General features: G+C 53.8%; 1 protein-coding gene across 1 annotated transcript in view; it reads right to left on the reverse strand.

The window, feature by feature from the left end:
* Window positions 1-4424: 4424 nt before the first annotated feature.
* Window positions 4425-24979, reverse strand: part of LOC147094894 (3 beta-hydroxysteroid dehydrogenase type 7-like) — a 107686-nt gene continuing 87131 nt past the window's right edge. The window contains exons 2-6 of the mRNA XM_085974519.1: window positions 24307-24462; window positions 23257-23365; window positions 19963-20062; window positions 10782-10944; window positions 4425-8999 (exon numbers count right to left, since the gene is read on the reverse strand). Of these exons, the coding sequence (XP_085830645.1) occupies window positions 8554-8999; window positions 10782-10944; window positions 19963-20062; window positions 23257-23365; window positions 24307-24462 (974 nt within the window). The 3' untranslated portion in view covers window positions 4425-8553. The remainder of the gene's footprint in view (window positions 9000-10781; window positions 10945-19962; window positions 20063-23256; window positions 23366-24306; window positions 24463-24979) is intronic.

Consider the following 24979-nt stretch of genomic DNA (forward strand, 5'->3'; position numbering starts at 1 on the left):
GGCGGGGCGGGATAGGCAGTCGGCCACCACGTTGTCTCGACCGGAGACGTGCCGGATGTCCGTGGTGAATTTGGACACCGCGGCGAGCTGGCGTTGTTGCCTGGCTGACCACAGGTCCGCAGATTTCGCCATCGCAAATGTCAGGGGTTTGTGGTCGACAAACGCGGTGAAGGGGCGGCCCTCCAGAAGAAATCAAAAATGGCGGACTGCCAGGTACAGTGCGAGGAGCTCGCAGTATTTGGCCTCCGAGGGGCGCAGTTGGCGGCTGAAAAAGGCCAGCGGTTGCCAGGCCCCGTCGACCCACTGTTCGTACACGGCGCCGACCGCGTGGTCGGAGGCGTCCGTGGTGAGGGCCACCCTGGCTTTGGGTGAGCGAGCATGGTGGCGTCAGCGAGCACCTTTTTGATCGAGTCGAAAGCAGTCAACATGTCCACCGACCACTCGATCGCCATTCTGTCTTTCTTACCCCGGAGGGCTTCATGTAGGGGCCGCATGAGGGAGGCCACTCCAGGAATGAAGCGGTTGTAAAAGTTGATCATCCCCAAGAACTCCTGGAGGCCTTTGATGGTGGTAGGCCGGGGGAACTGCTGGACGGCTTGCACCTTGGCGGGCAGGGGAATGGCTCCGTCCTGCGTGATGTGGTGGCCGAGGAATTCGATCCTGCTGAGGCCGAATTGGCACTTGGCTGGGCTGATGATGAGCCCATGCTCACTGAGCCGCTGGAACAGGGTGCGGAGGTGCTCCATGTGTTCCTGCTTGGAGGAACTAGCTACCAGGATGTCATCCAGGTAGACAAAGAGGAACTTCAGGTCCCGGAGGACCGAGTCCATGAGCCGCTGGAAGGCCTGGGCCGCGTTTTTGAGGCCGAAGGGCATTCGGAGGAACTCGAATAGCCCAAAAGGGGTGATTATGGCCGTCTTGGGAACATCCGTGGGGTGGACTGGCACCTGATGGTAACCGCGCACCAGGTCGACTTTGGAGAAGACTGAGCGACTGGCCAGTCTAGCCGAGAAGTCTTGAATGTGCGGTATGGGGTACCGATCCGGCATGGTGGCGTCGTTTAGGCGCTGGTAGTCCCCGCAGGGGCGCCATCCCCCGTCGGGTTTGGTGACGATGTGGAGTGGGGAGGCCCAGGGGCTGTTGGAGCGGCGGATGATGCCGAGCTGTTCCATTGTGGCAAACTCGGCCCACGCGATCTCCAGCTTGGCCGGGTCCAGCCTGCGGGCGTGGGCATACACCGGTGGGCCTGTGGTGGGGATGAAGTGTTCTACCCCGTGCTTAGCAACCTTCGCGGAGAAGGTCGGGTTGGTGAGGGCTGGGAACTCAGCCAGGAGTGCTGAGTAGTCGTCCGTTGAGCGGGCGCGCCACTGCCGTGCCATTTCGGCGGGTTGGGGGGGGCCATGGCGCCCGGGATAGGTGACATGGTGTTCATGTCCACGAGGCGGTGCTGAGGCATGTCGACCAACAGGCCGTGGGCGCACAGGAAATCCGCACCGAGGAGCGGGGAGAGCACCTTGGCGGTGATAAACTCCCAGTGGTAGCGGCGGCCTGCGAGGTCGATGGTGACGGTGCGGGTGCCGTACGTCCGGATGTCGGTGCCGTTGGCGGCAGCCAGCGCAGGGCCGCGGCCGCCTCGTTGGATCTCGAGGGCGGATGCGGGTATGATGCTGCGCTGCGCGCCCGTGTCGCATAGGAAACGGCGTCTGGAGGCGCCGTCCGTAACATACAGCAGCGCACCTGCTTGCCCCACGGCCATCGTGTAGGCCGGTGTGGGGGCAGTTGGAAACGTGCAGGGATGGCTGCAGCGGCGTGCCCGTGCGCCGAACCGGGTATGGAAGTAGCAGTAGCCCTGGGTCGGAGGGCTTGGGGGACGTGGGGGCCTGGGGGGCCTCGTGGCCAAGCTGTGTGGCCGCGCGATAGAGGGTGGAGCACGCGCCGACGCTGCGGAGGTCAGGTCGGGGGTGACGGCGTGGTTGGAGCTGGCGGACAGGAGCTTATCGGCTTCGTCGGCCAGGGCCTCGAGGTCCGTGAGGCTGGACGCCACGATCGCCGGGCGGATGCTGGGAGGTAGTTGGCGGATAAAGAGCGTGCGGAAGAGGGAGCCGGGCGGTTTCTCGTCGGTCAGAGCAAGCATGTGTGAGAGCAAGTCTGACGGCGTGGAGTCACCGAGGCCCGGGAGGTCGAGGAGGTGGCAGTTACGCAAGAATTGGGAGGCTGTGAATTTTTTAATGAGCGCGGCCTTGAGGTGTGCGTACTTGCCTTCCTCCGGAGGGTTTTGGAGTGTTGTCCAGACTTTCCTAATTGTGGAGCTGCCCAGGGAGGCGAGGAGGTAGTCGTACATCATTGTGTCGGTGGTGATGCCGCGGAGTCGGAATTGCGATTCGGCTTGAAGGAACCAGGCAGTGGCCAGGTTCTCCCAGAACTCCGGCAGCTTCACAGAAACTGCGTTTGTGTCAGCCATGGTTACGCTTAGGAGTCATCCTGAGCATCGGGGTCACCAATGTAGACGTCTACGTACTCCTAGCAAAAAATACTGAACTCGGAGAGGTTCAACAGAAAAGGTTTAATTGTTGAGGCTGCATGCTGAACACAAAATGGAGCCAGAGACTACACAAAGTACGACTGCCTTTCATCAGTGCACAGCTTTGACTGCTCCTCCCCCGCTCTGGGCTTAACTATGTTGCAGATCGAGTTTCTTAAAGGTGTGATCCTTCTTAAAGGCATGACGCCTGATTTATAGTCTACGGACCGGAAAGCGGATTGTGTCCTTTCTGTGATCGGTACGCCACAATATATTTGGTTGATCTTGGTGACAACATCTGAAGTGTTCATGGAGATCAAATGATCTCTGCCAGAGATGAACCAAGACGTGATCGTGAACCACTTGATCACGAACACATACATGAGTTTGACTCCATTCAGACTTCAGTAACTGAAGTACCAGGTTCAAGCAAGTCTGAGATGGAAACAGGACCATCTCGGATGTCGGAACCAAAACAAAACAGCCCGAAAATTGGTTCCACTCCAAAATCTTCTGTAAGGAGATCAGGAAGGCTCTGCAAACCGGTTATTAAACTGGATTTGTAGTTCATTTCAAAAGAAAAAAAGCCAAGAGTCATTGTTATGTGGTACATGTACTATTGAAAAAAGATCTTTACTTTATAGATGCACTTTATATTATGTTTAAAAACAAAAGAGAATAAGTAAAGCCAACAAATATATTAAGGCATATTAATATTTATTGTCTGACACTTATTAGTATCCATGTATAAGATACTGTAATAAAATGACATACCAAGAAAGATAAAAGCAGTTTTGTTATATTTGAGGAAGGAACACACACTTTTTTTTGGTGGGGGGGGGAAGCAGTGTAATGTATGCACGGAGTTCTGTATGAGCATGTGCAGTGTGCACTGGCCTAATAAACACAGACATAAACATCATGTCGTCGGCCCTCATTTGTTCTACACAAATATATTAGTCAGGAAGATCCCAGGTGAGGTGGTGAACAGTCAGGAAGGTCCCAGGTGAGGTGGTGAGCAGTCAGGGAGATCCCAGGTGAGATGGCAAACAGTCAGGAAGATCCCAGGTGAGGTGGTGAACAGTCAGGAAGGTCCCAGGTGAGGTGGCAAACAGTCAGGAAGGTCCCAGGTGAGGTGGCAAACAGTCAGGAAGGTCCCAGGTGAGGTGGCAGTCAGGGAGATCCCAGGTGAGGTGGCAAACAGTCAGGAAGGTCCCAGGTGAGGTGGCAGTCAGGGAGATCCCAGGTGAGGTGGCGAGCAGTCAGGGAGATCCCAGGTGAGGGGGACGAGCAGTCAGGGAGATCCCAGGTGAGGGGGGTGAGCAGTCAGGGAGATCCCAGGTGAGGGGGGGCGAGCAGTCAGGGAGATCCCAGGTGAGGTGGCGAGCAGTCAGGGAGATCCCAGGTGAGGGGGGCGAGCAGTCAGGGAGATCCCAGGTGAGGTGGCGAGCAGTCAGGGAGATCCCAGGTGAGGGGGGAGAGCAGTCAGGGAGATCCCAGGTGAGGTGGCGAGCAGGCAGGGAGATCCCAGGTGAGGTGGCGAGCAGGCAGGGAGATCCCAGGTGAGGGGGGCGAGCAGTCAGGGAGATCCCAGGTGAGGCGGGCGAGCAGTCAGGGAGATCCCAGGTGAGGCGGGCGAGCAGTCAGGGAGATCCCAGGTGAGGGGGGCGAGCAGTCAGGGAGATCCCAGGTGAGGGGGGCGAGCAGTCAGGGAGATCCCAGGTGAGGTGGCGAGCAGTCAGGGAGATCCCAGGTGAGGGGGGAGAGCAATCAGGGAGATCCCAGGTGAGGTGGCGAGCAGTCAGGGAGATCCCAGGTGAGGGGGGAGAGCAGTCAGGGAGATCCCAGGTGAGGTGGCGAGCAGGCAGGGAGATCCCAGGTGAGGTGGCAAGCAGGCAGGGAGATCCCAGGTGAGGGGGGCGAGCAGTCAGGGAGATCCCAGGTGAGGGGGGCGAGCAGTCAGGGAGATTCCAGGTGAGGGGGCGAGCAGTCATGGAGATCCCAGGTGAGGGGGGCGAGCAGTCAGGGAGATCCCAGGTGAGGGGGCGAGCAGTCAGGGAGATCCCAGGTGAGGTGGCGAGCAGTCAGGGAGATCCCAGGTGAGGGGGGGCGAGCAGTCAGGGAGATCCCAGGTGAGGTGGCGAGCAGTCAGGGAGATCCCAGGATAGGGGGGCGAGCAGTCAGGGAGATCCCAGGTGAGGGGGGCGAGCAGTCAGGGAGATCCCAGGTGAGGGGGGCGAGCAGTCAGGGAGATCCCAGGTGAGGGGGGCGAGCAGTCAGGGAGATCCCAGGTGAGGGGGGCGAGCAGTCAGGGAGATCCCAGGTGAGGGGGACGAGCAGTCATGGAGATCCCAGGTGAGGGGGGCGAGCAGTCAGGGAGATCCCAGGTGAGGGGGCGAGCAGTCAGGGAGATCCCAGGTGAGGTGGCGAGCAGTCAGGGAGATCCCAGGTGAGGGGGGCGAGCAGTCAGGGAGATCCCAGGTGAGGGGGGCGAGCAGTCAGGGAGATCCCAGGTGAGGGGGGCGAGCAGTCAGGGAGATCCCAGGAGAGGCGGTGAACAGTCAGGGAGATCCCAGGTGAGGGGGGCGAGCAGTCAGGGAGATCCCAGGTGAGGGGGGCGAGCAGTCAGGGAGATCCCAGGTGAGGGGGGCGAGCAGTCAGGGAGATCCCAGGTGAGGGGGGCGAGCAGTCAGGGAGATCCCAGGTGAGGGGGGCGAGCAGTCAGGGAGATCCCAGGTGAGGTGGCGAGCAGTCAGGGAGATCCCAGGTGAGGGGGGCGAGCAGTCAGGGAGATCCCAGGTGAGGGGGGCGAGCAGTCAGGGAGATCCCAGGTGAGGGGGCGAGCAGTCAGGGAGATCCCAGGTGAGGGGGGCGAGCAGACAGGGAGATCCCAGGTGAGGTGGCGAGCAGTCAGGGAGATCCCAGGTGAGGGGGGCGAGCAGTCAGGGAGATCCCAGGTGAGGGGGGCGAGCAGTTAGGGAGATCCCAGGTGAGGTGGTGAACAGTCAGGGAGATCCCAGGTGAGGTGGTGAGCAGTCAGGGAGATCCCAGGTGAGGGGGGCGAGCAGTCAGGGAGATCCCAGGTGAGGTGGCGAGCAGTCAGGAAGATCCCAGGTGCGGTGGTGTCACCAGGAAGCGAAAGGCGAGGTGGCGAGCAGTTGCCAGTCGAGCGGTGTCCCTTTCCACGCAGAACAGTCCAGCTCTTCGAATGCCCCTTTATCAGGCCCAAATAAACCTTCATTTGGAAAGGCATGGGTTAAATCAAGGAGAGCCCGCATGGATTTGTTAAAGGCAAATCGTGTCTGACTAACTCAATTCAACGCTTTGTTGAGGTAACAGGGAAGGTTGATCAAGGTAATGCAGCAGATGTATATATGGACTTTCGGAAGGCATTCGCCAAAGTGCCACTCAGGAGGCTTGTTATGATGATGGAAGCCCATGGAATTAAGGGGAAAGTCGCAGGGTTGAGGTGACCGGTTATGAGGCGAGATTGGAAAAGTTAGGACTGTTCTCCTTGGAACAGTGAAGGCGATGAGGTGACCTAATAAAGGTTTTCAAGATGACGAGAGGTTTTGATAGGAAACAACTATTCCCTCTGGCGGGTGGGTCAGGAGATCAATACATTTTGGTAGGAAGAATAAGGAGACCACCTACTCCTTGGAAAACAGTATCTAAATGGGGTAGAGGAGCAGAGAGATCTGCGGGTACAGATACGCAGATCACTAAAAGTATGACACAGGCTAATAAGGCCATAAAAAAGCAAACAAAGCACTGGGGTTCATTTCTAGAGGGATAGAATTGAAAAGCAGAGAAATTATGTTAAACTTGTATCGAACCTTGGTTAGACCACACTTGGAGCACTGTGCACAGTTCCGATCTAGTTAGACCACACTTGGAGCACTGTGCCATGTTCTGGTCTGGTTAGACCACACTTGGAGCACTGTGCACAGTTCTGGTCGGGTTAGACCACACTTGGAGCACTGTGCACAGTCCTGGTCTGGTTAGACCACACTTGGAGCACTGTGCACAGTTCTGGTCTGGTTAGACTACTCTTGGAGCACTGTGCACAGTTCTGGTCTGATTAGACCACACTTGGAGCACTGTGCACAGTTCTGCTCTGGTTAGACCACACTTGGAGCACTGTGCACAGTTCTGGAGGAGAACTTGGAGTGGGAGGGGGAGGATCCAGTTGTTGTGGTCCACGTAGGAACCAGCGACATAGGTAGAACTAGGAATAAGGTTCTGCTGAGGGTGTTTGAGCAGCTAGGATCCAAATTAAAAAGCAGAACCACAAAGGTAATAATCTCTGGATTGTTACCTGAGCCACGTGCAAATTGGCATAGGGACAAACGGATTAGAAGGTTAAATGCATGGCTCAAAGAGTAGTGTGGGAGCAGGGGTTTTGCTTCAGGAGGCACTGGCACCAGTACTGGGGAAAGAGAGAGCTGTTCCGTTGGGACAGGCTACACTTAAACCGGGCTGGAACCGGTGTCCTGGTGGACCTTATAACTAGGACAGTAAACAGGGCTTTAAACTAATGAAGTTGGGGGGGGGGGGGGGGGAGGATCCATGAAAGTAAATTTAAAAGCAGCAAGAGAAATGTCAAGGCTCTCCCTCAGTACTGCCCCTCCGACAGTGCAGCACTCCCTCAGTACTGACCCTCCCAAAGTGTGGCGCTCCCTCAGTACTGACCCTCCCACAGTGTGGCGCTCCCTCAGTACTGCCCCTCCGACAGTGCAGCGCTCCCTCAGTACTGCCCCTCCGACAGTGCGGCGCTCCCTCAGTACTGACCCTCCGACAGTGCGGCGCTCCCTCAGTACTGCCCCTCCCACAGTGCGGCGCTCCCTCAGTACTGCCCCTCCGACAGAGCAGCGCTCCCTCAGTACTGCCGGGAGTGTCGGCGACATTGTGGGCTCAAGTCTCTGGAGTGCGTGGGAACTTGAACCCACAACCTTCTGACATGCCTGACAAATCCATTTTGGTACAGGGAGTGAGAGTCTGATATAAAACAGAGTGGAGTACAGGAAACTCTCTGGTATCCGGCACCGACGGGACGGGATGGTGCCGGTTGATTAAAAATTCCAGAAGGTGGAGAGGGTTATCTACCGAGGATATTTTTAACAAACAAAAAAAAATGTGCAGTATACAGTAATTGGGTATAACAACAGAAGATGCTGGAAAAACTGGAAATGGGGGAGGGGATGTCTTTCACTCTGCCAGCGCATTTCACACTTCATCTAGAGCCATTGTTTGTTTCTTTACCTGTCCTATTACCATCTCATCTCACCTTGAATATCTCTTAATGTCTCTTCTTTCATCCCCTCCCCCATTTCCCAGCCCCCCAAACTGCCTTTTAATCTGTTTCATTTCCTGCCCTTTTTTCTCAGTTCTGATGAAGGGTTTCGACCTGAAACGTTGACTCTATTTCTCTCTCCACGGATGTTGCCTGGCCTGCTGAGTTTTTCCAGCATCTTCTGTTGTTACTTCGGATTTCCAGCACCCGCAGTATTTTGCTATCGTACAGTAATTGGGGACTCACCTACAGAATGTTGTGTTAAATGGATGGTGGAAGATGCTTAAGTACAGTTCTGCCAGTTGAGGGTAATCCATAACTCTTCCTTTTTGCTTGGACCAACTTTTGGGAATTCCATAATGCAAGATGGGGGAGATAATTCACGATAAAGATGGAGAGACACACAGAAAAATGGCGGATCGGGAAAGACTCCCGGCAGCGCGGGAGAGTCAGACTCCTGTTATTGAGGTGTTCGGAATTCCGACAGCGCCAAGAAGCCGAGTAGTGGCAGTTTGGAGAACTACCCCCACTGACTAACTCGGCCACCGTGGGATACTCGGACTCGGACTCGACAACATTTCCGGTTATTGAGGTGTTGTTTTCGGAGTATGAATTTTGCTGGTTAATAGAGAATTCCGGATATTTAGGTGCCGTTTAAACGAGAGTTTCCTGTGACAGAGAGAGAGCGAGAGAGAGAGAGAGTGTGTCCTGTATAAAACCCGGAGCGGATTAGTGCAGATTAGGGCCCCCTCAGAAGCCCCCCCGGCTTCGGGGCCAGCTGCAGGAGCTCTTGCAGCCAGCACACGGTTCGCCTCTTGCACTCATCCCAAGGGAAGAGCGGGTGGTAGCCGAAGTGCCGGGCGGCCTTGTCCGTCCGCACAGTGAAGGTGGTGGAGACGATGGCCAGTGTGAAGCGATTGAGGTATGGCGCGAAGGTGCAGAAGGGGCGGAGGATGAACTGGAGCAGGTCGCCCAGGCAGGCCAGCAGGTAGATGAGGAGAAAGGGCAGCAGCGGCCTCCCCCGGCCGATCAGCCGCACACCACAGGGCTCCAGGAACTCCATGTTGAAATCCAGGTAGCTCTTGTCCGGCGACTCGTCGTAGCTGTAATAGACTTGCCCCCCCAGCAACCCCGGCTTCTCCTGAAGGGCCCTGGCGGCCAATAGGTGCATCCAAGCCACGTTTCCTAGAAGGGGGGGGGGGGAGGATGGGAAGGGGAAGAGAGTCAACGCACGCACGCTTCCTTTCACCCGTGACCCGCCAGCCCTGCCCTCTCCCTACCGCTGAGGCGGAGGCTCTGCATTAGCAACCGGCCCTTCAGCCCCTCCAGCCTGGCCGCAATTGTACAGGGCCTTGATGAGACCACACCTGGAGCACTGCACACAGTTTTGGTCTCCTTATCTAAGGAAGGATATACTTCCCTTGGAGGTGGTGCAACAAAGGCTCACTAGATTGAATCCTGGGATGAGAGGGCTGTCCTATGATGAGAGATTGTGTAGAATGGGCCGATACTCTCTGGAGTTTAGAACAGTGAGAGGTGATCTCAGTGAAACATAATCGATTCTGAGGGGGATTGACAGGGTAGATGCTGAGAGGCTGTTTCCCCAGACTGGAGGGTCTAGAACTAGGGAACATAGTCTCAGGATAAGGGCCGGCCATTTAAGACTGAGATGAGGAGGAATTTCTTCACTCAGAGGGTGGTGAATCTTTGGAATTCTCTGCCCCAGAGGGCAGTGGATGCTTAGTCGTTTAGTATATTCAAGAGAGAGATCGAAAGATTTTTGGACTCTAGGGGAATCAAGGGATATGGAGATCAGGCGGGAAAGTGAAGTTGAGGTCGAAGATCAGCCATGATCTTATTGAATGGCGGAGCAGGCTCGAGGGGCAGAATGGCCGACTCCTGCTCCTAATTCTTAGGTTATGTTACCTGCCATTCTATCTGACATTAGGAACAGGAGGAGGCCCTTCGGCACCTCATGCCGGCCCTCTGGCCCCTCGTGCCGGCCCTCTGCTGTTTCCTGTAGAGGGCACTTAGAAGCTAAACCGACAAAGCTCACAGTGCCGGTGGGTGGGGGGGGGGGGTGGGAGCGGGTGGGTCATGCAGCCCACTGTCCCAGCTTGACTAACCCACATAGTCATCCCCCCCTCGGGTTCAACCGCGGTAGGCCCGAGACGGACCAGGCACCCACCTAGTTGTGAAGCCTGCTCATTCATCACACTCAGCATGGCGAAACCGCGCGCGCACGTGTGTGTGTGTGCCCACCTATCTCATAGTCAGAGTCAGAACGGCACAGAAGGAGGCCATTCGGCCCATTGACTCTGCGTCAGTTCTCCGCAGAGCAATCGAGTCAGTCCCATTCCCCCGCTCTATCCCCGTAGCCCTGCAAGTTTATTTCCCTCAAGTGCCTATCCAGTCTCCCCTTGAAAACATTGAGTGTCTCCGCTTCCACCACTTCCGTCGGCAGCGAGTTCCAGGTCCTCACCACTCGCTGCGTAAAAAAGTTTTTCCTCACATCCCCCCTGTATCTCTTGCCCAAAACCTTAAATCTGTGTCCCCTAGTCCTTGTACCATCAACTAGTGGGAACAACCTTTCCCCGTCTAGCCTATCCAAACCCATCATAATCTTGTACACCTCCATCAAACCACCCCTCAACCTCCTTTGCTCTAATGAAAACAAATCCAGCTTCTCCAACCTGTCCTTGTAGCTAAGATTCCCCCATCCCCGGAACCATTCTGGTAAATCTCCTCTGCACCCTCTCAAGGGCCTTCACATCTTTCCTAAAGTGTGGTGACCAGAACTGGACACAATACTCCAGTTGTGGCCTAACCAGCGCTTTATAAAGGTTCAACATAACTTCTCTGTATGAATTTAATTTTTGAACATAAGGGTGCTTAAAAGCTAAATCGGCGTAGCTGGCAGTGCTGGTGAGGGGCGGCCATCAAGGTCAATGTGCAAGCGTGACCTACCCACGTAGACGCGTCCCATTTGAACCGTGGTAGGCCCGAGACGGACCAGGCGCCCGCCCAGCCGCGAGGCCCGTTCGTACAACATCCTCAGCATGGTGAAGCCCTCGCCGTAGATCCCCGTCGGCCTCAGGGCACACGTGTGCAGCTTTCTCCCACCTGCGACCTGCGGGCAAAGCATCCAGAACCGTCCCTTAGTCATGCTTTCCCCTCACTTTAAAAAAAAAAAAAAAAATCATTCCTGGGATGTGGGCGTCGCTGGCATTTATTGCCTATCCTTAATTGCCCCTCAAGAAGGTGGCGGTGAGCTGCCTCCTTGAACCACTGCAGTCCGTACACTGGCATCTATCCGACAATGTGGAAAACTGCCCAGGTATGTCCCGTCCACAAAAATCCAACCCAGCCAATTACCGCCCCATCAGTCCACTCTCAATCATCAGCAAAGTGATGGAAGGTGTCATCGACAGTGCTATCAAGCGGCACTTACTCACCAATAACCTGCTCACTGATGCCCAGTTTGGGTTCCGTCAAGACCATCGGCTCCCGACCTCATTTCAGCCTTGGTCCAAACATGGACAAAGGAGCTGAATTCCAGAGGTGAGGTGAGAGTGACTGCCCTTGACATCAAGGCAGCATTTGACTGAGTGTGGCATCAAGGAGCCCGAGTAAAACTGAAGTCAATGGGAATTGGGGGGAAAAACGCTTCACTGGCTGGAGTCATACCTAGCACAAAGGAAGATGGTTGTGGTGGTTGAAGGTCAATCATCACAGCCCCGGGACATCGCAGCAGGAGTTCCTCAGGGCAGTGTCCTAGGCCCAAACCATCTTCAGCTGCTTCATCAATGACCTTCCCTCCAACATAAGGTCAGAAATGGGGATGTTCACTGATGACTGCACAGTGTTCAGCGCCATTCACAACAACTCAGATAATGAGGCAGTCCATGCCCGCATGCAACAAGACCTGGATGACATTCAGGCTTGGCCTGATGAGTGGCAGGCAACATTTGCGTCACACAAGTGCCAGGCAATGACTATCTCCAACAAGCGAGAGTCTAACCACCACCCCTTGACATTCAACGGCATTACCATCACTGAATCCCCCACCATCAACATCCTGGGGGTCACCATTGACCAGAAACTTAACTGGACCAGCCACATAAATACTGTGGTAACTGTGGTGTATGTAACCTGTTCCACCTTAAGAGAACTTAAGCCTGTTCCACCTTAAGAGATGTACTACTTTCTCTGGCTGCTGTATACGTAATACCGGTGGTGACCACCGGTATATAAGCACTGTGTAGTAAGATTGTATTTCAGATAGTCCTGACCTCCAACCAGTAAAGACCTGTTGAACTTTAAGCTTGTAGCCTGTGTGTTATTAATTACAACTAGAACACACAGACTTTACAGTGGCGACGAGTCAGATTCTTACCCTGCGGCAGTTATATCCACGGCAGCTTCGTCTACAGAACGGACGTCGAAGAGAGGTTTCCACCCTCATCACCCTGCTGGAAGACACGTCGCGCGGCAGACATCGAGAAACCAGAGTGCAGAAGACATCCTGAACTCGAAGCCTCCATCAGCGGCTGTCAGCTATCTTCTTCCTACCTCGGTAGTGGGTAAGCCGGGCAGCGACGCGACCAGAAAATCGGCCGCGTTGGCTGTACAGACGGGGAGGGAAGACGGAGGAATAAGGGCGGTGAGATCGATCGCGACCAGAGATAAGGGCCGGGCCGCATTCGGGCCGAAAGGCGCAGCGCGGGGACATCGATCGCGGCTGGTGATAAGGGCCGGGCCGCATTCGGGCTAAAAAGGCGCAGCGTCTGGGGGCAACTGAAGGCGCGAGAGCCGCGGTGAAGCGGAGACAGCGTCAGGGGAAGGGTGAAGACCGCCAAGCACGGGAAAACCGCCATTTTGTAGGCGGAGGACGAAGACAAGAGCGCGGAAGCCGCCATCTTGGATAAAAATAAAAATAAATTAAATTGCAACGATGCCTAGACATGGGAACATTAATACCTTTGATAGCGACATCGAAGATTGGGCTATGTATGTAGAACGCATACAAAATTATTGTAAAGCAAATAAAATCCCAGATGCAGAGAAAGCACTAACATTATTAAACTTAATGGGTGCGAAGACATACGGGCAATTGAAACACCTTGTATCACCAGATGAACCGGCGGATAAGACGTTCGAGGAGATTGTTACTGTCCTGAAAAATCACCTAAACCCCACGCCGCTGATGCTAGCGGAACGATTTAAATTTTACAGCAGAAGGCAGCTGAAGGATGAAAGCAATGCTGAATATTTAATGGAATTGCGTAAGCTAGCAAAGTACTGTCAATTCGGAACGAGATTGACAGAGGCGCTACGAGATAAATTTGTCTGTGGTTTATTAAAAGAAGATACACAAAAGCGATTGCTCGAGGAGAATGAGCTGACGCTTGAGAAAGCAGTCACTATGGCAGCAGCACACGAAGCCGCAGCGAGAGGCATGGCAGTAATGCAGCTACGGTCACCGGAACTCAGTACAAATAAATTGGGTTTGAGTACTGTAAAATGTTATCGTTGCGGAAAGACAACGCACGATCAGAACCAGTGTTGGTTTAAAAACCAAGAATGCAGAACGTGTGGCAGGCTTGGCCACATAGCTAAAGTATGCCGGTCAGGAAAGAAGACCAGCAACAAAAAGTCACCGCAAGGAAAATACATAAAGGTACACAAGGTGACAAAGAACAGTTTGACCGAACAGAAGTCAGATTCAGACACTAGCAGTAATGAACTGGGTAGCTTAAGAGTACACAACGTTGGTAAGGATGCAGATCTCCAGACAATTTGGGTCACCCTTCAGATAGCAGGAGTCCAAGTAAAGATGGAATTGGACACTGGATCGGCATTGACAGTCATGAATAAGAAAGATTACAAAAGGTTATTCCAACATATTCCCCTACGGGATACGGAGATTATATTGAAAACATACATGGGGCAAAGAGTGTACCCCGTCGGAAAGATAGAGGTAAAAGTGGTCCACAAGGGCGAAGAAAGCCAAGTAATGGACTTATATGTGCTACCTGAAGGAGGTCCACCACTACTGGGACGGGAGTGGATTAGGAAAATGAATATGGACTGGCACTCCTTGAAGGCACTAACGGTAGATTCCGGGGAAACAGATGTCAAACCTAAACGATTGTCCAGAATATTGGATGATGCTAAAGAGGTGTTCCAGCAGGGACTGGGAACACGGAGAGGAATTACGGCAAACATCAAGATTGATGAACATGCACAACCAAAATTTTTTAAAGCCAGACCGGTACCCTATGCAATACGACCTACTGTAGAAGTGGAACTGGAAGCGCTAGAACGTTCAGGTGTACTGTCTAAGGTAGATTGGAGTGAGTGGGCTACGCCCATTGTTCCCGTTATGAAACGTCCTTCGAGCAACAAACCAGGAGAACCAGGGAAGGTTCGCATCTGTGGAGATTTCAAAATCACCGTTAATCCGGTGCTTCACACGGTGCAGTATCCGCTTCCGCGGATTGAGGATATTTTTGCTTCGTTGTCTGGCGGGAAACACTTCACCAAGATAGACCTGGCGCAGGCGTACTTGCAGATGGAGGTTGAAGAAGAGTCACGCCAATACCTCACGATCAACACACATCAAGGTTTGTACCGGTACAATAGACTGGTTTTTGGAGTGGCATCGGCTCCAGCAATTTGGCAGAGGGCCATGGAGCAGGTATTACAGGGAATTCCAGGCACACAATGTTACCTGGACGATATTCTGATTACAGGTGATGGTGATGAAGAACACCTCGCAAACTTGGAACTGGTGCTCAACAGACTGAAAGAGTATGGACTTAGAGTTAATCGGCAGAAATGTGAGTTCTTTCAGAAGCGGATCTCGTACTGTGGTCATGTCATTGACCGGGAGGGGCTTCATAAGTCTCCTGACAAGATAGAGGCAGTTGTAAAGGCTCCCGCTCCGGATAATGTCTCTCAGTTGAGGTCGTTTCTAGGATTGATTAACTATTACCATAAATTTCTACCAAATCTATCCACGGTACTGCACCCGCTAAACGCTCTTTTACAGAAGGGGGTACCATGGGAATGGAGCGAAAACTGTAAGAAGGCATTTCGCAAAAGCAAAGAATTGATCACCTCAGAGGAAGTGTTGGCTCACTTCAACCCGACACTGCCTATTCGGTTGGCTTGTGATGCTTCTCCATATGGTATTGGGGCAGTACTCTCACACAAGTTGCCAAATGGTACGGAAAGGCCAGTCGCGTTTGCATCCAGATCATTGACCTCCGCTGAGCGCAACTATGCGCAGATCGATAGGGAGGCTCTCAGCCTTGTATGGGGAGTGAAGAAGTTTAATCATTACCTGCAGGGCCAAAAATTCACACTTCTGACAGACCATCAGCTGTTGGTATCCATTTTTAACCCTAAGAAGAGTGTTTCAGTGATGACAGCACAGCGTCTCCAGAGATGGTCCCTTTTCCTAGGGGCACATCAATATCAAATAGAATTCAAAGGTACGAAGCAGCATGGCAATGCTGATGGGCTGTCGCGCCTGCCACTACCTGAAGAAGAAGAAACGATGAAAGTTGACCCTGTTGAGTTATTTCATTCGACCATCATCGAGTGTTTACCAGTCACCAATGCAAGTATTGAAAGAGAAACCAGGAACGACCCGACACTGTCCAGAGTCTACGAGGTGACAGTGAAAGGATGGCCAACACGTGGTGATCCTCTGTTACCGGCATTCTCGGCAAGGCGAGACCAGCTGTCCGTCTGCCATGGTACTTTGATGTACGGGACAAGAGTGATTATTCCTCCCGAGTTAAGGGAAAGAGTTCTAAAAGAACTGCATGAAGGTCATCTGGGGGGAGTTAAGATGAAAAGTCTTGCTAGGGCTTATGTATGGTGGCCGGGTATTGACCAACAGATAGAGGAGTTGACGAAAAGCTGCGCTGGGTGCCAAAAAGTGCAAAATGCACCTCCGATCGCACCACTACACCCATGGGAATGGCCTTCAGCCCCATGGCAACGCGTACATATTGACTTTGCTGGTCCATTCATGGACTCCATGTTCCTAATTGCGGTGGACGCACATTCCAAATGGCCAGAAGTGATCAAGATGAATACCACTACTTCAGAAAAGACAATTGCGGTGTTAAGAACAATATTCGCAAGGAACGGATTGCCAGGACAGATCTGTTCGGACAACGGACCACAGTTCGTGTCGGAAGAATTCCAAAAATTCTTAAAGAAGAATGGGGTGAAACATTATACCTCTGCCCCATATCATCCGGCGACAAACGGGTTGGCCGAGAGATTTGTCCAAACATTCAAAAAGGCAATAAAGGCCATGAACGATGACCAGATTCCGCTACAGCACAAGGTGGACAATTTCCTAATGGCGTATCGAAACGCTGCTCATGCAGTGACTAACCAAAGTCCTGCCATGATGTTTTATAACAGGAGGTTGCGGTCCAGGTTGGACGTGTTAAAACCAAATGTGCGGAGGGAAGTGGAAAACAAACAGTTCCGGCATATTAATAACAAGTCCACTCGAAGTTTCGAAGTAGGACAACCAGTGTTGGCAAGGGGCTATGGAAACGAAAAATGGCAGCCCGGAACAATTCGGGCCAGACAAGGACCTCTGATGTACACAGTAGATATTGGTAACAATGTGATAAGGCGTCATGCGGATCAACTGGTAGAATCAAGAGCAAAGGTCGAACCCATGGTTGCGACAGAGACAACTGTGGAAGACGTTAATGAACCTGAAGCATCTACCTCGGCAGGGACTGTACCTGATGATGACGTCCAATACATAGGAAACCAACAAGAAGAGTCACCTCAGCAACAAGAATCAGAGACCACTGAAAGGCGTTATCCAGACCGAATCAGAAGGCCTCCTGAGAGACTGAACCTTTGAACTGTTTATACCTGAAGTTATATATGTATATATGTTATGATATTATGTTAAATGGGGATATGACTATTAAGCTAAAAAGGGAGGATTGTGGTGTATGTAACCTGTTCCACCTTAAGAGAACTTAAGCCTGTTCCACCTTAAGAGATGTACTACTTTCTCTGGCTGCTGTATACGTAATACCGGTGGTGACCACCGGTATATAAGCACTGTGTAGTAAGATTGTATTTCAGATAGTCCTGACCTCCAACCAGTAAAGACCTGTTGAACTTTAATCTTGTAGCCTGTGTGTTATTAATTACAACTAGAACACACAGACTTTACAGTAACAAGAGCAGGTCAGAGGCTAGATATTCTGCAGTGAGTGTCTCACCTCCTGACTCCCCAAAGCCTTTCCACCGTCTACAAGGCACAAGTAAGGAGTGTGATGGAATAGTCTCCACTTGCCTGGATGAGTGCAGCTCCAACAACACTCAAGAAGCTCGACACCATCCAGGACAAAGCAGCCCGCTTAATTGGCACCCCATCCACCAGTGTAAACATTCACTCCCTCCACCACCGGCGTACCGTGGCTGCAGTGTGTACCATCTACAAGATGCACTGCAGCAACTCGCCAAGGCTTCTTCAGCAGCACCTCCCAAACCCACGAATTCTTCCACCTAGGAGAACAAGGGCAGCAGGCGCATGGGAACACCACCACCTCCAAGTTCCCCTCCAAGGCACACATCATCCCGACTTAGAAGTATATCACTGATCCTTCATCGTCGCTGGGTCAAAATCCTGGCACTCCCTCCCTAACAACACTGTGGGAGCACCTTCACCACACGGACTGCAGCGGTTCAAGAAGGCGGCTCACCACCACCTTCTCGAGGGCAATTAGGGATGGGCAATAAATGCTGGCCTTGCCAGCGACGCCCACATCCAATAAATGAATTTTTTAAAAATTTTAAAGTCCGTTTTTTTTAAACGCTCCTTTGAATTTACTCCTGGTGCCTTTGATTCCTGGAGACACCAGTTATACTATCTTGGAGGGTTGGCAGCGCCACTCCAGACCCCTTTTAAAGAGAGAGTCTCTCCATCAGGGACCCCTTTTAAAGAGGGAGTCTCACCATCAGGGACCCCTTTTAAAGAGAGTCTCACCATCAGGGACCCCTTTTAAAGAGAGAGTCTCACCATCAGGGACCCCTTTTAAAGAGAGAGTCTCACCATCAGGGACCCCTTTTAAAGAGCGAGTCTCACCATCAGGGACCCCTTTTAAAGAGGGAGTCTCACCATCAGGGACCCCTTTTAAAGAGCGAGTCTCACCATCAGGGACCCCTTTTAAAGAGGGAGTCTCACCATCAGGGACCCCTTTTAAAGAGCGAGTCTCACCATCAGGGACCCCTTTTAAAGAGGGAGTCTCACCATCAGGGACCCCTTTTAAAGAGAGAGTCTCACCATCAGGGACCCCTTTTAAAGAGAGAGTCTCACCATCAGGGACCCCTTTTAAAGAGGGAGTCTCACCATCAGGGACCCCTTTTAAAGAGAGTCTCACCATCAGGGACCCCTTTTAAAGAGCGAGTCTCACCATAAGGGACTCCTTTTAAAGAGAGAGTCTCACCATCAGAGATCCCTTTTAAAGAGAGAGTCTCTCCATCAGGGACCCCTTTTAAAGAGGGAGTCTCACCATCAGGGACCCCTTTTAAAGAGAGTCTCACCATCAGGGACCCCTTTTAAAGAGCGAGTCTCACCATCAGGGACCCCTTTTAAAGAGAGAGTCTCTCCATCAGGGACCCCTTTTAAAGAGAGTCTCACCATCAGGGACCCCTTTTAAAGAGAGAGTCTCTCCATCAGGGACCCCTTTTAAAGAGAGTCTCACCATCAGGGACCCCTTTTAAAGAGAGAGTCTCACCATCAGGGACCCCTTTTAAAGAGAGAGTCTCACCATCAGGGACCCCTTTGAAAGAGAGAGTTTCACCATCAGGGACCCCTTTTAAAGAGAGAGTCTCACTATCAAGGACCCCTTTTAAAGAGAGAGTCTCACCATCAGGGACCCCTTTTAAAGAGAGAGTCTCACCATCAGGGACCCCTTTTAAAGAGAGAGTCTCACCATAAGGGACTCCTTTTAAAGAGAGAGTCTCACCATCAGAGACCCCTTTTAAAGAGAGAGTCTCTCCATCAGGGACCCCTTTTAAAGAGGGAGTCTCACCATCAGGGACCCCTTTTAAAGAGCGAGTCTCACCATCAGGGACCCCTTTTAAAGAGAGAGTCTCACCATCAGGGACCCCTTTGAAAGAGAGAGACTCACCATTAGGGACCCCTTTTAAAGAGAGAGTCTCACCATCAGGGACCCCTTTTAAAGAGAGAGTCTCACCATCAGGGACCCCTTTTAAAGAGAGAGTCTCACCATCAGGGACCCCTTTTAAAGAGGGAGTCTCACCATCAGGGACCCCTTTTATAGAGAGAGTCTCACCATCAGGGACCCCTTTTAAAGAGGGAGTCTCACCATCAGGGACCCCTTTTAAAGAGAGAGTCTCACAATCAGGGACCCCTTTTAAAGAGAGAGTCTCACCATCAGGGACCCCTTTTAAAGAGAGAGTCTCACCATCAGGGACCCCTTTTAAAGAGAGAGTCTCACCATCAGGGACCCCTTTTAAAGAGGGAGTCTCACCATCAGGGACCCCTTTTAAAGAGGGAGTCTCACCATCAGGGACCCCTTTTAAAGAGAGAGTCTCTCCATCAGGGACCCCTTTTAAAGAGAGAGTCTCACCATCAGGGACCCCTTTTAAAGAGAGAGTCTCTCCATCAGGGACCCCTTTTAAAGAGAGAGTCTCACCATCAGGGACCCCTTTTAAAGAGAGAGTCTCACCATCAGGGACCCCTTTTATAGAGAGAGTCTCACCATCAGGGACCCTTTTATAGAGAGAGTCTCACCATCAGGGACCCCTTTTATAGAGAGAGTCTCACCATCAGGGACCCCTTTTATAGAGAGTGTCTCACCATCAGGGACCCCTTTTATAGAGAGTGTCTCACCTTCAGAGACCCCTTTAAAGAGAGAGTCTCACCATCAGGGACCCCTTTTATAGAGAGTGTCTCACCTTCAGAGACCCCTTTAAAGAGAGAGTCTCACCATCAGGGACCCCTTTTAAAGAGAGAGTCTCACCATCAGGGACCCCTTTTATAGAGAGAGTCTCACCTTCAGAGACCCCTTTAAAGAGGTTCGGATCCCGTGAACTCCCCCTGTGCAGTGTTGAAATCTCTCACCTGCATTCCGTTGGCCTCAATGACGAGTCTCTCTGCCATTGCCTTGCTCCTAGAATATGCCTCAGTGTGGCATGTGTTGTAACTGGTCGCCTCATTGCCTCTACGGGTAGGAACATAAGAACATAAGAACTAGGAGCAAGAGTCGGCCATTCTTCGACCTCAACTCCACCTTCCCGCCCGATCCCCATATCCCTCGATTCCCCTGGAGTCCAAAAATCTATCGATCTCAGCCTTGAATCTACTCAACGACTGAGCCTCCACAGCCCTCTGGGGCAGAGAATTCCAAAGATTCACCACCCTCTGAGTGAAGGAATTCCTCCTCATCTCAGTCCTAAATGGCCGGCCCTTATCCTGGGACTGTGACCTCTGGTTCTAGACTCTCCAGCCAGGGGAAACAGCCTCTCAGCATCTACCCTGTCAAGCCCTCTCAGAATCTTATATTTTGCAATGAGATCACCTCTCATTCTTCTAAATTCCAGAGAGTGTAGGCCCATTCTACTCAATCTCTCCTCATAGGACAGCCCTCTCATCCCAGGAATCAATCTAGTGAACCTTCGTTGCACTCCCTTTAAGGCAAATATATTCTTCCTTAAGTAAACGCACAACCAAGTCAAACCAGAGGCCGTATGAAGGAGCGCCGCACTGTCGAAGGGGCTGTACTGAGGGAGTGCTGAACTGTCGGAGGGGCAGTACTGAGGGAGCACCGCACTGTCGAAAGGGCAGTACTGAGGGAGCGCCGCACTGTCGGAGGGGCTGTACTGAGGGAGCGCTGCACTGTCAGAGGGGCAGTACTGAGGGAGCACCGCACTGTCGGAGGGGCAGTACTGAGGGAGCGCTGCACTGTCAGAGGGGCAGTACTGAGGGAGCACCGCACTGTCGAAAGGGCAGTACTGAGGGAGCGCCGCACTGTCGGAGGGGCTGTACTGAGGGAGCGCTGCACTGTCAGAGGGGCAGTACTGAGGGAGCACCGCACTGTCGGAGGGGCAGTACTGAGGGAGCGCTGCACTGTCAGAGGGGCAGTACTGAGGGAGCACCGCACTGTCGAAAGGGCAGTACTGAGGGAGCACCGCACTGTCGGAGGGTCAGTACTGAGGGAGCGCTCAATTGTCGGAGGGTCAGTACTGAGGGAGCGCCGCACTGTCGAAGGGGCTGTACTGAGGGAGCACCGCACTGTCGGAGGGGCAGTACTGAGGGAGCACCGCACTGTCGGAGGGGCAGTACTGAGGGAGCGCTGCACTGTCAGAGGGGCAGTACTGAGGGAGCACCGCACTGTCGAAAGGGCAGTACTGAGGGAGCACCGCACTGTCGGAGGGTCAGTACTGAGGGAGCGCTCAATTGTCGGAGGGTCAGTACTGAGGGAGCGCCGCACTGTCGAAGGGGCTGTACTGAGGGAGCGCTGCACTGTCGGAGGGGCAGTACTGAGGGAGCACCGCACTGTCGGAGGGGCAGTACTGAGGGAGCGCTGCACTGTCAGAGGGGCAGTACTGAGGGAGCACCGCACTGTCGGAGGGGCAGTACTGAGGGAGCACCGCACTGTCGGAGGGTCAGTACTGAGGGAGCGCTCAATTGTCGGAGGGTCAGTACTGAGGGAGCGCCGCACTGTCGAAGGGGCTGTACTGAGGGAGCGCTGCACTGTCGGAGGGGCAGTACTGAGGGAGCACCGCACTGTCGGAGGGGCAGTACTGAGGGAGCGCTGCACTGTCAGAGGGGCAGTACTGAGGGAGCACCGCACTGTCGGAGGGGCAGTACTGAGGGAGCACCGCACTGTCGGAGGGTCAGTACTGAGGGAGCGCTCAATTGTCGGAGGGTCAGTACTGAGGGAGCGCCGCACTGTCGAAGGGGCTGTACTGAGGGAGCGCTGCACTGTCGGAGGGGCAGTACTGAGGGAGCACCGCACTGTCGGAGGGGCAGTACTGAGGGAGCGCTGCACTGTCAGAGGGGCAGTACTGAGGGAGCACCGCACTGTCGAAAGGGCAGTACTGAGGGAGCACCGCACTGTCGGAGGGTCAGTACTGAGGGAGCGTTGCACTGTCGGGAGGGGCAGTACTGAGGGAGCGCTGCACTGTCAGGGGGGCAGTACTGAGGGAGTGCTGCACTGTCGCAGGGGCTGTACTGAGGGAGCGCTGCACTGTCGGAGGGGCTGTACTGAGGGAGTGCTGAACTGTCGGAGGGGCTGTACTGAGGGAGCGCTGCACTGTCGGAGGGGCAGTACTGAGGGAGCGTTGCACTGTCGGAGGGGCTGTACTGAGGGAGCGCTGCACTGTTGAAAGGGCAGTACTGAGGGAGCGCTGCACTGTCGGAGGGGCTGTACTGAGGTAACGCTGCACTGTCGGAGGGTCAGTACTGAGGGAGCGCTGCACTGTAGGAGGGGCAGTACTGAGGGAGCGCTGCACTGTCGGAGGGGCAGTACTGAGGGAGCGCCGCACTGTCGGAGGGGCAGTACTGAGGGAGCGCTGCACTGTCGGAGGGGCTGTACTGAGGGAGCGCTGCACTGTCGGAGGGGCAGTACTGAGGGAGCGCCGCACTGTGGGAGGGGCTGTACTGAGGGAGCGCTGCACTGTCGGAGGGGCAGTACTGAGGGAGCGCTACACTGTCGGAGGGGCAGTACTGAGGCAGTGCCGCACTGTCGGAGGGTCAGTACTGAGGGAGTGCTGCACTGTCGGAGGGTCAGTACTGAGGGAGCGCTGCACTGTCGGAGGGGCAGTACTGAGGGAGCGCTACACTGTCGGAGGGGCAGTACTGAGGGAGCGCTACACTGTCGGAGGGGCAGTACTGAGGGAGCACTGCACTGTCGGAGGGGCAGTACTGAGGGGGTGACGCACTGTCGGAGGGGCAGCACTGAGGGAGTGCTACACTGTCAGAGGGGCAGTACTGAGGGAGTGCTACACTGTCAGAGGGGCAGTACTGAGGGAGCGCTGCACTGTCGGAGTTGCCGTCTTTGGGGTGAGTTATTAAACCGAGGGCCCCGTCTGACCTCTGAGGTGGACCTAAAATCCCACACTATTGGAAGAAGAGCAGGGGAGTTCTGTCCTGGGGATGATATTTATTCCCTCGACCAACATCACTAAAAAAAACACTGGTGATCTGGCCATTATCGCATTGCTGTTTGTGGGAGCTTGCTGTGCGTAACTTTTCTGCCACGCTTCTTGACATCGCAACAGGGACTTGACTTCGAAAGAGGTACTTCATTGGCTGAGAAGCTCTTTGGGACATCCTCAGGATGAGAAAGGTGCTGGAGAAACGAAAGTCTCTTGTTCTTCAGTGTCTCGCACCGATCACTGGGTGAGAACGTACCTGTAAAAATGCTGCCCCTTGGTATTAGGGCCCACGACCTCCATGGAGCTCGTGTAGACCAAGGACTGGATGCCATGCTGCACGCAGGCTTCAATCACGTGATGCGTTCCTGCGGAAGAGAGCAATACGGGGTGTGTGAGAACAGCAGGCCGGCAGTGAGGCAGGGGCAGAGGTGGTTACGCTTTTGATGGTTCGATTTCGCCTGGCCAATTGTCTGCGCATAAAAGCCCCATGTTTAGCGGCGTTCGGCACCCCTCCGGGCATCACACTCTAGTAGGGAGCGCTACACTGTCGGAGGGGCAATACCGAGGGAACGCCGCACTGTCGGAGGGGCAGTACTGAGGGAGTGCCGCACTGTAGGAGGGTCAGTACTGAGGGAGCACCGCACTGTAGGAGGGTCAGTACTGAGGGAGCACCGCACTGTAGGAGGGTCAGTACTGAGGGAGCACCGCACTATCGGAGGGGCTGTACTGAGGGAGCGTCGCACTGTCGGAGGGGCAGTACTGAGGGAGCACCGCACTGTCGGAGGGGCTGTACTGAGGGAGCGCCGCACTGTAGGAGGGTCAGTACTGAGGGAGCACCGCACTATCGGAGGGGCTGTACTGAGGGAGCGTCGCACTGTCGGAGGGGCAGTACTGAGGGAGCACCGCACTATCGGAGGGGCTGTACTGAGGGAGCGTCGCACTGTCGGAGGGGCAGTACTGAGGGAGCGCCACACTGTCGGAGGGGTTGTACTGAGGGAGCGCCGCACTGTCGGAGGGGCTGTACTGAGGGAGCACCGCACTGTCGGAGTGGCAGCGCTGAGGGAGCGCTGCACTGTCGGAGTGGCAGCACTGAGGGAGTGCTGCACTGTCAGGGCAACCAGTTGGGTTTTATAACAAGCCGACAAATCTGAACAACGTTAAGATGCAAGTTAAGGGATTCCGATGGATGAGAGACTCAACTAAGAGCAATGAGCGTTCCCGGCCCGGGAGCAGTGGGGTTGGTGCCGTGACATCACAGTGAAATGATCGGGAGGATATTTACTCCCCCACTTTCCCTGGGACTCACCCCGGACGTTCACTGCCTGGATGGTGGCCTCAGGAATCACGCCACGGAAATCAATTATGCTCGCCACGTGCAAGATGACGTCAGCGCCCTCCGAGGCTCGAAACACCTGCGTACGGTCGGTGATGTCCCCCTTAATCAGCGTCACCGTGACCGACTCTGAACATGGGATAGAGAGGGAAAGAGAGGATGAGACAGAGGAAGAGAGAGGGACAGAGAGGGAGAGACACACAGAGAGAAAGGGCGAGGGAGAGAGACAGAGGAGAGAGAGAGAGAGAGAGAGATAGAGACAGAGACAGAGAGGGATGGGAGAGAGAGAGGGAGAGAGACAGAGGAAGAGAGAGGGACAGAGAGAGAGAGAGGGAGGGAATGAGAGATCGAGACAGAGAGAGAGAGGGCGAGAGACAGAGACAGAGGAAGAGATAGACAGAGACAGAGAGGGGGTGGGAGTGAGAGGGAGAGAGACAGAGGAAGAGAGAGGGACAGAGAGAGAGGGAGAGAGAGAGGGAGTGGGAGAGAGAAAGAGAGAGAGGGGGAGTGGGAGGGAGAAAGAGACAGACGGAGGGAGAGAGCGAGCGAAACAGAGACAAAGAGAGAGAAAGAGAGAGATTGAGAGAGGGGGAGAGGGACAGAGAGAGAGATAGAGAGACAGAGGGGGAGAGGGAGAGAGAGGGAG

This window comes from Somniosus microcephalus, unplaced genomic scaffold (assembly GCF_052327205.1).
Source record: "Somniosus microcephalus isolate GS21.2 unplaced genomic scaffold, FLI_Smic_1.0 unresolved_chr1, whole genome shotgun sequence".
NCBI classification, from domain to species: domain Eukaryota; kingdom Metazoa; phylum Chordata; class Chondrichthyes; order Squaliformes; family Somniosidae; genus Somniosus; species Somniosus microcephalus.